This window comes from Mustela putorius, unplaced genomic scaffold, assembly GCF_011764305.1.
Source record: "Mustela putorius furo isolate JIRA1106 unplaced genomic scaffold, ASM1176430v1.1 tig00000179_pilon_pilon_pilon, whole genome shotgun sequence".
Classification (NCBI taxonomy): Eukaryota; Metazoa; Chordata; class Mammalia; order Carnivora; family Mustelidae; genus Mustela; species Mustela putorius.
Genome location: NW_025421305.1, coordinates 14,242,171 through 14,254,466, shown reverse-complemented (window position 1 = coordinate 14,254,466; position 12,296 = coordinate 14,242,171). Strand labels below are relative to the sequence as shown.

The 12,296-nt window shown below is 41.4% G+C and overlaps 1 protein-coding gene across 1 annotated transcript; it reads right to left on the bottom strand.

Annotated features, from left to right (window-relative positions):
• Window positions 1–2,710: 2,710 nt before the first annotated feature.
• NUDT15 (nudix hydrolase 15) lies at window positions 2,711–12,287 on the bottom strand. Its single transcript, XM_004759182.3, has 3 exons — window positions 12,085–12,287; window positions 8,414–8,610; window positions 2,711–3,093 (listed from the first exon to the last, which is right to left on the bottom strand). Exons 1-3 carry the CDS (start codon window positions 12,240–12,242, stop codon window positions 2,933–2,935), a joined length of 516 nt encoding a protein of 171 aa, XP_004759239.1. The 5' UTR covers window positions 12,243–12,287; the 3' UTR covers window positions 2,711–2,932.
• Between the last annotated feature and the right edge of the window lie 9 nt (window positions 12,288–12,296).

Below are 12,296 nucleotides of genomic sequence, written 5' to 3'. Positions count from 1 at the left end.
ATTACACACATTAAGATTTCTTTGGCAAACACATGTACTCTCTGACCCAGCGTTTCCACTCATCAGTTTACATCCAACAGAATTAAATACACATGTGAACCCCAAAGAAAGCATGTATAAGTTTTCACAGAAGCTTTATTTGTAACAGCCTCAATTGGAAACAAGCCAAATGACCATTAGATTCAAGTTTTTGGAAAGTCTCTCTTTTCAAAAGAGAATACTTTGACAGGTATGCTGTCAAAAATAAGTCAGAGGGTAAATTTTGTCATGTGTGTTTTACCTCAGTCAGTTAGTTAGCCAACCGGAGAGGTGTGCCAAGTACTGTGATAGGTGTTTAATGATATTTATCCTGAACAATGAACAATATTAGTATGTAAAAAACCAAATACTTAAACTCTTTAAACATAAAAATGGGAAAAAATCTAAAATGGGAATTTGAGATTAAGTGTGATGGGCTCAAATTCAATACAACATAAATAGTCTAATTATTATTTTTTTAGAAGGCAGCATTGATATGTGATTGACTTTATGTTGGAAGAAGACTTTGTGTTCTCCCGTGCAGATGACTCCCTGAGCTTTCCTTCTCCACAGTCCCCAGGTAGTATGATACTTACTGCCCCAAAGAGAATATTTCATCTGAAAGTGTTTGCCTTATTTGGAAAGCTAGCAGTCAAGCTACCAGGGAACTGTCTCTTCCAGGTGGAGCTAAGGGAGGCTGAATTCACATCATGCTCTACTGGGAATGCTTCTGCTAGAATACTGCACTTGCTTATCTGGGGATACAGGACACTCAGGGCTCGATCTAGCAAATAGAAGAAGAGATATTTCAGGTTCCCCACCATCCTAGCAGGGTGAGGTGTACCTCAGGAACTCCAGCTGACATTTAATCTTAAGAGAATACTGCTAGTGGTCAGCATTAGTTTTTTTCCATTAAAGGCAATTCTCAAACCATCTGAGAATTAACCTCTTACATAAGAATTCTAAATCCTCCTCCATTCATCTGCTTATTTAGAGAAATATTTACTGAGTGATTATGGGATGCCAGCTGGGCATATTAGGTGCTGAGGTAAATACAATCCCCCTCTAATATGAAACTTATCATTTCACCTATTCCTATAAATAAGAGCCCAGGTTAGTTTTAATTTCCATCGAGATAAACCGTTATGTCTAATTGGGTGAATTTAAAATAACCTCACGAGCTCCAAATGAGTCTATTAAAAATTTAAAGTAGCTGATGTGGAAAAACTCTACAGGTTTGTGGTAAGTCTCTGAAGCTATAACATTCTACTTGGTAATAAGTACTAGTGTAAAGAATCAATGAATTCCCCACAACAGCCAAACTATGGAAGGAGCCCAGATGTCCATCAACAGCAGAATGGATAAGGAGAATGGAATACTACTCTGCCATCAAAAAAAAGAGAAAGAAATGTTCCCATTTGCAATGACATGGATGGAACTAGAGGGTATTATGCTAAGGGAAATAAGCCAATAAGAGAAAGATAATTATCATAATATCTCGCTGATACGTGGAATTTAAGAAACAAAACAGGATCACGGGAAAAAGAGGAAAAAAAATAAGATAAAATCAAAAAGGAAGACAAACCATAAGAGACTCTTAATCACAGGAAACAAACTAAGGATTGCTGGAGGGGAGGAGTGTGGAGTGATGGGGTAACTGGGTGATGGACATTAAGGGGGGGCACGTGATGTAATGAGCACTGGGTGTTATATAGGACTGATGAACCACTGACCTCTACATCTGAAACCAATAACACATTATATGTTAATTGAATTTAAATTTCAAAAAAAGGGGTGCCTGGGTGGCTCAGTGGTTTGGGCTTCTGCCTTCGGCTCAGGTCATGATCTCAGGGTCCTGGGATCGAGCCCCGCATCGGGCTCCCTGCTCCGCAGGAAGCCTGCTTCCCTCTCTCTCTTTCTCTCTCTCTGCCTGCCTCTCTGCCTACTTGTGATCTCTGTCTGTCAAATAAATAAATAAAATCTTAAAAAAAAAATAAATAAAAAATAAATTTCAAAAAAAGAATCAATGAATTCCCAATCAACTATATTTGAGATAAACCTATGGAAGAGTTTAATCCATAAGGCTAGCCTGGTTTCTTCTTGCATTCAGTCTGTTACAGTATCATTGCCCCTCAGCATCTGGATAGCTCCTCTGTACACTCATTAAAGAATGTCAGTGGAAAAGGCAAATAATGTCCTAGTATTATGAAAGCAGGTTTGACCTTGAAGGCCCTTGAAAGGGTCTCACAGACCTCCCCAGACCACATCTTGAGAACCACTGCCTTAGTCTTATCTTCTTTTTACATATAAGGAAGTTAGATCTCACAGAGATTATGTGAGAAACCCAAAATTACATGGCCTGTTAATGACGGGATAATATCTGGGGCAGTTAGTCTCACTTCTCTTGAGGTAGGTTCTGAATCAGAACCTTGGGAAATAGACCCTAAAGACCTATCCTGTTGCTGCAGTTGCAAGGACTGTCACAATACAGTACCAAAAAACGTGTTTTAAATAAAGCAGAAGAGGAAAATCAAACAGGGTAAATTCTGCAGCAGGCATACTGTGTCAGCATCTGAACGAGGATCTCTATTTGAATGGAAACACTAAGGCAAATTCTACTGCCCTCCATTCCATGCAAGCTGGTATCAAAAAACTGCACAGTAAATATCACAGAAAAATACAGAAAGCAGAATTTCCGCAATACCACCATTTAATCACACTGAGTCTGCAGTGCACTTCATGACATAATGCCAGAAAATATTTCACAAGTACTGGCTGAAAGGGTGATGGATGTATTAAGAGAGATCAAATAAATTGACAATCATATGGAACTTCTTAGACAAAATGGAGTTGTTGTGAAATGCTGATACTTTTCACTCTCTAACAGGACCTTATCTTGTCTTTTAAATATAAATCAGGTTATCTTCTTGTACCCCTGAAGATGATGTCCTTTGTATCCAACCAAATGATCCAAATCTTCTTTAAATGGATTGTAGCCCTGTTCCTTTAAACAGCGCAGTGCCCAGAAAAGCTGGTCCAGTGGAGGAAATTTTTCCCAGGGAACCCACTCCCAACCTAGAAAAGAAAGATACCAAATCAATTAATTTAGCTGGATGGAAACAATATTTAATTTGGCAAGTTAACCTATCTTTAGAAAAAATTAATTAAATTTAAAAATGGCTTGCTACTAATAATAGCATGCTACTAATTATAGTGATGCTATGCATTAGCTCTGCTGTACCAACATAATTTGCATTTAGAATCATCTTAACATAATGGTGATCATTTAAAACATGCTGTTATTTCAACATGAAGCCAAGTTTATAAGGACCTTGTTATGGTAAAACCCAGATTGAGGACCATTCAATTTTTGCTTAAATATTTGGCTAAACAAAATGCACAGAACTTTATATATGACAGGTTACAACATTACATTAAAATAAACCAGTTACATATAGAATAAGGAGAATTACAACATTTCTAAGCTATGCTCCATCTTTCTAAAAGGTAATGGGAGCCATGCAGAGAATAAGAAGTATTCTCTGTGTTGTGGTATACTTTAGATAGAAAGACAGTATGGACGGGGCAGATTTTTAAAAAATCGTTGAAAGAGGAAAGATTCCACAGCATCTACCAGTTGTGAAATCCATGAAATTCTAGAAAACCATTCTAGAGAACAGTATTTTCTTTGATGATTTCTTTTTTATTTTTATTTATTTATTTAATTTGAGAGAGAGAGAGAGAGAGAGAGAGAGAACATAGGTGGGAGGGGTCGAGAGAGAATCTGAAGCTGACTCCAACGCTGAGCACAGAGCCGGACGGGGGGCTCCATCTCATCACCTGAGATCAGGACCTGAGCCCAAACTGAGTTGGCTGCTTAACTGACTGCACCACCCAGGCACCCCTTCTTTGATGATTCAAATGTCAATAACATAAGGGGCACCTTGGTGGCAGGGCTGAGCAACCGACTCTTGGTTTGGGCTCAGGTCATGATCTCAGGGTTGTGCGATCAAGCCCCCAGAATGGACTCCCTGAGCTCAGTATGGCATCTCCTGAAGATTCTTTCCCTCTCTCTCCCTCCCATTCTGTTCCCCCACCTGCTCACATGAAAGTGCACTCTCTCTCTCTCAAATAAATTACATCTTTAGTTGTAAATAACATGGAAGGACAGATGCTCCTAAAAGGTGAATATATAGAGATTATATTCAGATGTACACTCCATGTTCAAACTACATTTCCTCATGATCACATGCATATACTTATGTTTAATTAAATGTAGTTACTTCCACTAAGTATTTTTCTCCCTATAAAATACAGGCATGTACTTTGGCTCTGAGAAGGCAGGGGATCGAGAATCCGTGAAGTTAGAACAAGTTCAGGAAGGAGTGATCAGCCCCTGTGAGCACAGACTAAAAGAAATAGGGAAGGAAGGAACGAGGGAGAGAGAGACAGACAGGTGTCACCGAACAATGTCAGGACAGCTGCTGAATTACCAGAGCCTCAAGAGAGCTGTCTGTAAAGTTTATCCTGTCTTGGGGAACATGAAGCATCTGGCTGGTCCTCCTAAGTATAACTGGCTGCAGGAGGAAAGATGTCCTAACCTGCAACCGGAAGTGGGTGATCCAGATCCAGGATCTAGTGAGCATGAGAGAGAGACTGCATATTTATACTATAAATAAAACCACCATCACTGAGCCACTGCACCTTGGCTATGGTGCAGCTGGCCATCAGCAAGGGCTCTCAACTGGCAAAACAGTGAAAATAATGTCCGTTATATTGTTATTGAGGGACAGAGTCGAATGATTTTCTTCTGGTCAAATCTGACTTGGTGCTAGTAAACTTGGGCCTTATAAAATCATACTGTTTGATTTCAGCTTATTAGCATGTGAGAGGGTCAACCAAATGAAAGGAGACATACTAAATTAAAAAAAAGTTACAGGGTGCCTGGGTGGCTCAGTGGGTTAAGCCACTGCCTTCGGCTCAGGTCATGATCTCAGGGTCCTGGGATCGAGTCCCGCATCGGGCTCTCTGCTCAGCAGGGAGCCTGCTTCCTCCTCTCTCTCTCTGCCTGCCTCTCTGCCTATTTGTGATCTCTCTCTGTCAAATAAATAATAAAATCTTTAAAAAAAAAAAAAATAAAAAAAGTTACAGAAATGAAGAAAAAAAAATCACAAAGCATGTAAAAAGGAACCAAACCTACCATATTCTAGGAGGAGAAAAACAATACATACAATAGTAGAGTAACAAAAACCCTTATATAGAACTTCATAAAGTAGAATAGTGTTTTAGAAGTTGTTAAAAAGTAGGCCAGTCTAGATACCAGATTTGAGAACCTCATTCCCTCCCTCCCTTCTTCCTTTAACATATTCTGAAAGTACTCTGAATAGGAGCCAGGCAAAGGTGAATGAGCCCAAATTCTGCTCTTTATGTATTCACAGTTCAGTAAAGGGAAAACATTAAGTATGATTTGAAGCTGAACACTTGAATTGAACCTGAGATGCCTTCTGAACATCAGGGGAAGTTAACTAGAAATAGAGGCCAGCCAGCACTCTGCACCTGGGGGGGGTGGCGCTCAGCTCCACAAATCTCTACAAATCCCTGCAAAACCCTGCAGACGCCAGGCGGAATGGGGGCCTGTGAGACACAGGCGGCTGGCTGGTGACAGGTCAGAGCTGATGCGATAGCCAGTCACTCCCTTGTTTTCTCCCCAGGCTTTCTCTACAAATGAACACTTTTCCTGTCTGCCTTTTACCAAGGACACTAAGAATGCAAAACTGAACTATTCCATTGTTTTGTCTCATCTTGTCTCAGGTTTTTTTTTGCCTGTAGCAGAGATAAAAATAAGGAAATGGTCATTCCTTCCAAGTTTAGGGTTCTGTTTTAAGACAACAATAATCTGCGCTTATTTATTACCTGAATAAATGACGCCTCAAACGAATTTTTTAAAATTCAGTTACATGAAATATATTCTGCTTCAGTTATATGAAATATACTCTGCTTTGTAGGAAACGGAGTCCTGCAAAAAGTGTTCCAGTGGAAATTTTGCATATTTACACTTCAGCTTGATGTTAAAAAGCCAAGTAATCAACTGCTCCTCCCCACAGCTTCAGGGTATCGAGACTATTGAGTTTTGTTCCCACTGTTACTGTCCTGGACTCTCCTCGTCCTCAACTTATCCAGGATAATTAGGGTGTGAGAGCAGAACCTGTAGAGCCCCCCCGGGAAACTGGTATTTCTCACTTAAAAGTGTCCTGCTTTCCTCTCTTAAGGCATGAATGATTTTCGTTGTTACCCTAGGCCAACCGAAGACTTCTGGATACTTTTGGGGTATTTCTATGTATGTTACTGTGATGTGATTAATATATATCTGGCCTTCCTCCCTGTTTCCTGGCACAGAGTTCCTGAAATCTTTGTCATTTCCTAAGTGATAGGGATGAGAGGGACAACTTTTGTTACCCATAATAAACCCCTTTCAACCATACTTCAGTTTATGCTAATAAGCTGACGGGTTGCTGGAGGCCCCTAGAGAGCTTCCGGATGGGGGCTGGTGACCAGAAAGACTTCCCAGGCACCCACATCCCACCTAAGGTGAGAGGAGAGGAGCTGGAGATTGAGTTCATCACCAGCAGACAATGATTTAGTCAACTGCAAAAATAATAATGTGCAATAGTCCCATTACATAGGAGCCTCCATGAAAACTCTACACAACAGAATTCAGAGAGCTTCCAAGTTGATGAACACATCAAGGTGCCAGGGGGGTGTCATGCTCCTTGAGAGGATGGAAGCTCTGCCTCCCTCTCCACACCTACCTGGCCCAGTGCCTCTCTTCCATTTGGCTATTCCCGAGTTGTTTCCTTTGTCATAAACTGGTAATGTAAGCAAAATGTTTTCCTGAGTTCAGCAGGTCATTTGAGCAAATTACTCAACCTGAGGAAGAGGTGGTGGGAAGCCCGATGGATAGCCAGGCAGTCAGAAATACAGGAGGCCAGGACGTGCTACTGGTATTTGGGGGTGGGGCACTGTTGTGGGACGGAGCTCCTTAACTTTGGGGCTCTGAGACTAACTCCAGACACTGTTAAGAATTCGACTGAATTGTAAGACACCCAACTGATGTCTGGAGAATTATTTGGAGTGAGGAGAAAAGCCACACATTTGGTGTTAGAGTATAGTAAGTTCACTTTGGATGATTTCAAGTCAAAGTCAGACTTTGCTAGTTCACTTTAGATGATTTCATGTAGTTATCTGTTTTATTTAAAAAAATTGTATATGACTCAACAGACATTTGGGGGGAACATACCCTTCTGTTCATTCAATCAATTCAATCTGCAGAACACTTCAGGGATGATTTATTCATTCTGGAAAGATCACTTCCTCCAGGCCTCTGCATATATCCCCCTTCGCAGAGCCCTTCCTGATCACCCTATCTGAGGCAGCACCCAGGTGTCCCTATCCTTCCACGGTTTTATTTTTATCCTTATTCCTTATAATTACATGGTAACATACCCGTCAATTTGTTGCTATCCCTCCCGCTCAATAAAATGTCAAGCCTGAGAGGAAATGGACTTTGTTTCGCCCACCACTGCACTTTCTGTGCCTAAAACAGGAATGGGCACACAGTACCCAGGAACTAATTATTGAATGAAAAGATTCTTCCATATTAGAGAATCAATTAAATGTTTACAGGGTAGGTTCAGGACACAAGACCACTGGGGTCAGGTTTCATATGGCAAATAATATATGTGATGTTTGAATTTTATATTTTACTCTTTGTCATGGAGTTTTATGAAATTTGAAGAGACGTGATACAGGCAAAGCCCTCAAAACAATGCCTAGCACACAGTAAATAATACCACTTGTTACATACAGCTTTCAGAGCACTTGACCCAACACGGAGGAGAACTGTTTTGTCCAGTTAGTCCCTCCCTGTACAAGGAAATTTACACCCTTCTACAGGGGAGAACACTGACAATGGCACCTTACATCTTTTCCTTAAAATCAGTTTGAAGTAAAATCAAACACTAACAATAAAACTAAGATTTACTGAGTTCTTAGGGTGTTCCCTTGGTTCCTTACGCATATTAATTCATTTTAACCTTATCTTTATTACAACCCATCTGAGGTGGTTACTCTCATCACAGAGGAGCAAAGAAGCCCAGAGACTTTAAATAACTTGCCTAAGGTTGCAAATTTCTAAGTGGAAAAACCAGGATGCAAGTCAAGTAGTTTGGCCAGGGAGCCCATTCTCTTTCCTGCTGTGTCCTTATGTTCTCAGGATTTAAGTATATTTACATTTCTATACGAAGAGACTCTAATTCTCTTCCCATGGCAATAATATTGTAATACCCAGATGATACGCTTTTCTAAGATGATGCAGGATTATATATAATTCTCTTACTTTCATTTTTTTCAGGCTCTGCGTTCTTTGGTTCTGGGTCATGAGTCATATCCACCTCTCCTTTCATTAGTACGGTCACATAATGGTAATTTTCTTTCTCAATAAAGGTATTCACAACTGAGGCAAAGCGAACATTTTTCAGGTGAAGAGCTGCTTCTTCCCAGGTTTCCCTCTGAGCACATTCTTCCCACGTTTCACTAGAAAACAGAAGCACGGCGCTGTATTCAATTCTGTATATGTGACTTATTTTTCTGCCATGAACCTTAGCTAGGAATTTCTAGTTTAAAGCAAAAAGAACTGTAATTGGCTTATGTTTAAAATAATCAACAACCCTGTCTTTTACATTCTCTTCATCTGAAGTATAAGGAATCTTGAAGTTATCTGAAGACAAAAAGGACTTCATATTGAGCAAAATAATTAATGACCCTTTAGCCAATTCAGCACTACTTCACATGCCTGGAAGCTGTATGCAATCAGGAAACAGTTTAGTGTATCAGTTAAGAGCACAGGCTGGGATCCCTGGGTAGCTCAATCAGTTAAGCATTTGCCTTAGGCTCAGGTCATGATACCAGGATCCTGGGATCGAGTCCCACATCATCAGGGTCCTTGCTCAGTGGGGTGCTTGCTTCCCCCTCTGCCTGCAGCTCCCCCTGCTTGTGCTCCCTCTCTCTCTCTGGCAAATAAATAAAATCTTTAAAAAAGAAAGAAAAAAGCACAGGCTTTGGAGTCAGCTAGACCTAGGTTTGATTCCAAAGTCCATTACTTTCTACCTTGCACAAATAAAGAGATAATGCCACTCTCTCACCGAGTTGTTTTAAGTGTATCAAGACGTGGATGATGTCTTTTTTTTTGCAGTCTCAGAATTTTTGATAAAGCCTCAAAATTGAGGACAATAGGCAATAAGCACCTTTAAATTCTAAAGAGTATGGCAAAAGAGCAAACAAATGCCATCTAAACTCAAAGGTATCCAAAGGCCTGAGTAGTTTTTTGACCTCACCCCACCCAGGCTACATAATAAGAAGGATAGGAGATTTGGGGGAAGGAGGAAAGTTACGAATTTTCAAGCATAGTAGCAATGTTCCCCTTCCTCCTGATGAGGGGACAACTCTGCCCCAAGGCCAAGTGAGAGGTACTCCAAGAAAACTGGTCACAGAGATTGGGTGTGACTTTCAAGGAGATACTGGTGTGTTACTCCCCTGCTAAGGACATGTAGAACTGTGGAAACTCAAATGTTGTGCATCAGATTAGAGGCGGTAGAAAGGTAAGAGGTCTGGGTAAGTCTAAAATGTGTTCCTTGGTGTTTAGGGTTGCATGTGAAGACAGAGGCTGAGGTTTCATCCCACTTTAAGAATCTGGAAAGGAGAAGACTGGCTAGAGAAGCCCATGAGGAATGAGCAAGGAAAAAGAGTGACAGCGAAGGCATTATTTTCCACTGTGAATTTCCTCTGGGCCCAACAGATGCTACAAGAGACTACTGGGGACCCCAACATAAAGAAAATGCAAGACAGTGTGCTAAGCAAGAGTTAAATCGGTCACCTATGTCAGAGAACTGTGCAGTATAGACATCCTTATAGGACTTCCAAACAACCCACAAATATATACTGAGAAAGAGAGCACATCTATGAATACTGTACCCAGAGAGTACCCATGGGTAGATCACAGCAGCATTAGTCATGTAAAAAGTCTGGCCCCCTCCCTCCCTCCCCAACAGCCTGGAGAAGAAAGGAAACCAGAAACAGTGAGAAGAGGAGGAGGCCCACCTCCTTTCTCCTTTTCCCCACTACTTGGGAGAGACAAATGCTTGGAAGTGGATCGTAACTGACTGAAGGGCGATTTATTTTTACAATCAAGTGACAGGAAGACAATCGAATTTGCAGGAAATGTCTTAGAGCACCAGAGAAGAGAAAGACAAATCATGTTTAAAGACAATGGTCAGAGAAAATAAAGCATTTCCTATTTGTTTCCCATCAAACTTAGCCCAGTGTACCAGTCATATGAAGATGAGAGAAAGCATACATGTGAAGAGCTTAGCATAATATCTAGCACTTAGTAAAAAGCTCATTAAAGTTCAATTCTGGCTATTATCATTGGCTGAGTAAAGATTCTAATACTTTATTGTGTTATTATTAATCTATCTTTAGCCATTGTTCCAGTAATTATATATTCTAATTAGTGCTTTGTTTGTGACCTAATGCTTACCAACAATTGACAAAGCTCAATACAGTGTGTGTGAAATTTTATTAGTTATTAACTGATGGCTTATCTTACATGAAAATGATTTATTGTCGCCTTTTAAAATCCTGAAGACTATTTCAAAAATTCCATATGCTATGAGATAAGAATTCCATGTTTCATAAAAGACAAAGTCTGATTAAAGGGAACTAGGATCAAGCCTCTACTTCTAACCAGCAGTTTACAACAAATAGGTAGTTTAGTAGCATATAGTCAGAATGTATGAAATTCTCCGTATTACCCAAATTTTCAACATAGCATGGAAAAGGAAGGGTGGGGGGCAGATTACTGTTGGATATGGAGACTTAAGAAATTTATCAATGCCAAAGTACATGTAATAAGTCTTCTTCCTTTGATCTCGATTGGTACAAAACAATAAAAAGACATTTTCAAGAAAATTGGGGAAAAACGGTATAGACTGAGTATCACAGGTTATTAAAGGATTATCTTAATGTGTTAAAATAGTATTCTGTTAAGGTGGGAAAACACGTTTACATCTCTTAAAAAGCCTATTACAGATACATACTGAAGGATTTGGGGTGGTATAATAAATGTCTGAGTTTTCCTTTAGAAGAGTGCAGAAAAGAAGGGATGTGTGTGTCCGAGGAGAGGGAGCCACAGAGATGAAACACGAACAAGCTCTGAGTAACAGGTAAACGAGGACTCACCAGCTATGTGCTCTACTTTTATGCATGTTTCGAACTTTGACACTAATGGAAAAACAAGCTCTGGCTCTGAACGCTTTAGATGCTGTTTATCCGCCGTTGACTTTAAGCCGGTTCTCACTTCAGAACCCACCTTTCAGCACAACTACTGGCTTTCTACACCCTTGGGTAGATCTGACCCTTAACTGCCCAACTTCCTTTGTTGGTTGGATCTATCTTCACACCACAGAATGCCAAAGCAGAGAGGGACATTAAAGAGTACTTTGTTCCAACTTTCTGACTGTAAAGATGAAGACACTGAGTCCCACAGAGTTCGAGTACCCCATCTGCTTGGTCAGGGTGCAAATAAATCTGCTGAGGCAGGAAAGAGATCGTTCCTGCCTGGAAGTTTAAAGCACAGCCAAACCGTGCAAATGCCTTCACTGGCAAAACTAGACTGCTCGAGGTTTAGAAAGACCCACTAGGCGTCCCTTAAGTGCATGCACTAGAACAGCACACACACCAGCCCGTGACCAAGCGGACGCCTGCCGAAAGGGACAACACCGGCGGGACTCACACCGAAGGCAGCACCCTCCCAGCCTTCCCCAGCTCAGGACCCATTCCCAGCGTGCACCTGGGGTGGGCGGGGCTTATCCGCCCAGGGAAGGCGCAGAGAAACGCGCGAGATGACGCAGCGTCAGCGCACACGCAAAGACGCACGGACGCACGCAAGGAGCGAGTTCATTCTCCCGCTGCACCTTGGGATTTTCTAAGGGGATCCCTGCGACTGCTCACCCGAACTCCAGATGGCCCCCAGGCAGTTGAAAACTGCCGGCTCCAGCTGACCCTTTCCTCTTGCCCAGGAGGACACAACCAGGATGCCCGCTGCTAGTTATCACTACTCCTATCCCGATTCCGGGGCGCCGCGGGGGAGGCTCCGGGCAGGCGGTCATAGCGCGGGAGGACCCGGCAGAGGCCAGGGGAAGTGACGTTTGCCCCGCCTCCTG

What these genes read in the sequence shown, in the direction of transcription:
- NUDT15 (XM_004759182.3), bottom strand. Translation starts at nt 12,242, where the DNA reads ATGACCGCCTGCCCGGAGCCTCCCCCGCGGCGCCCCGGAATCGGGATA. An exon ending in GGGGGCCATCTGGAGTTCGG is followed by an intron (nt 8,611 to 12,084) that starts GTGAGCAGTCGC and finishes TCTGTTTTCTAG; the next exon opens with TGAAACGTGGGAAGAATGTG. An exon ending in AGAGCCTGAAAAAAATGAAA is followed by an intron (nt 3,094 to 8,413) that starts GTAAGAGAATTA and finishes TTTCTTTTCTAG; the next exon opens with GTTGGGAGTGGGTTCCCTGG.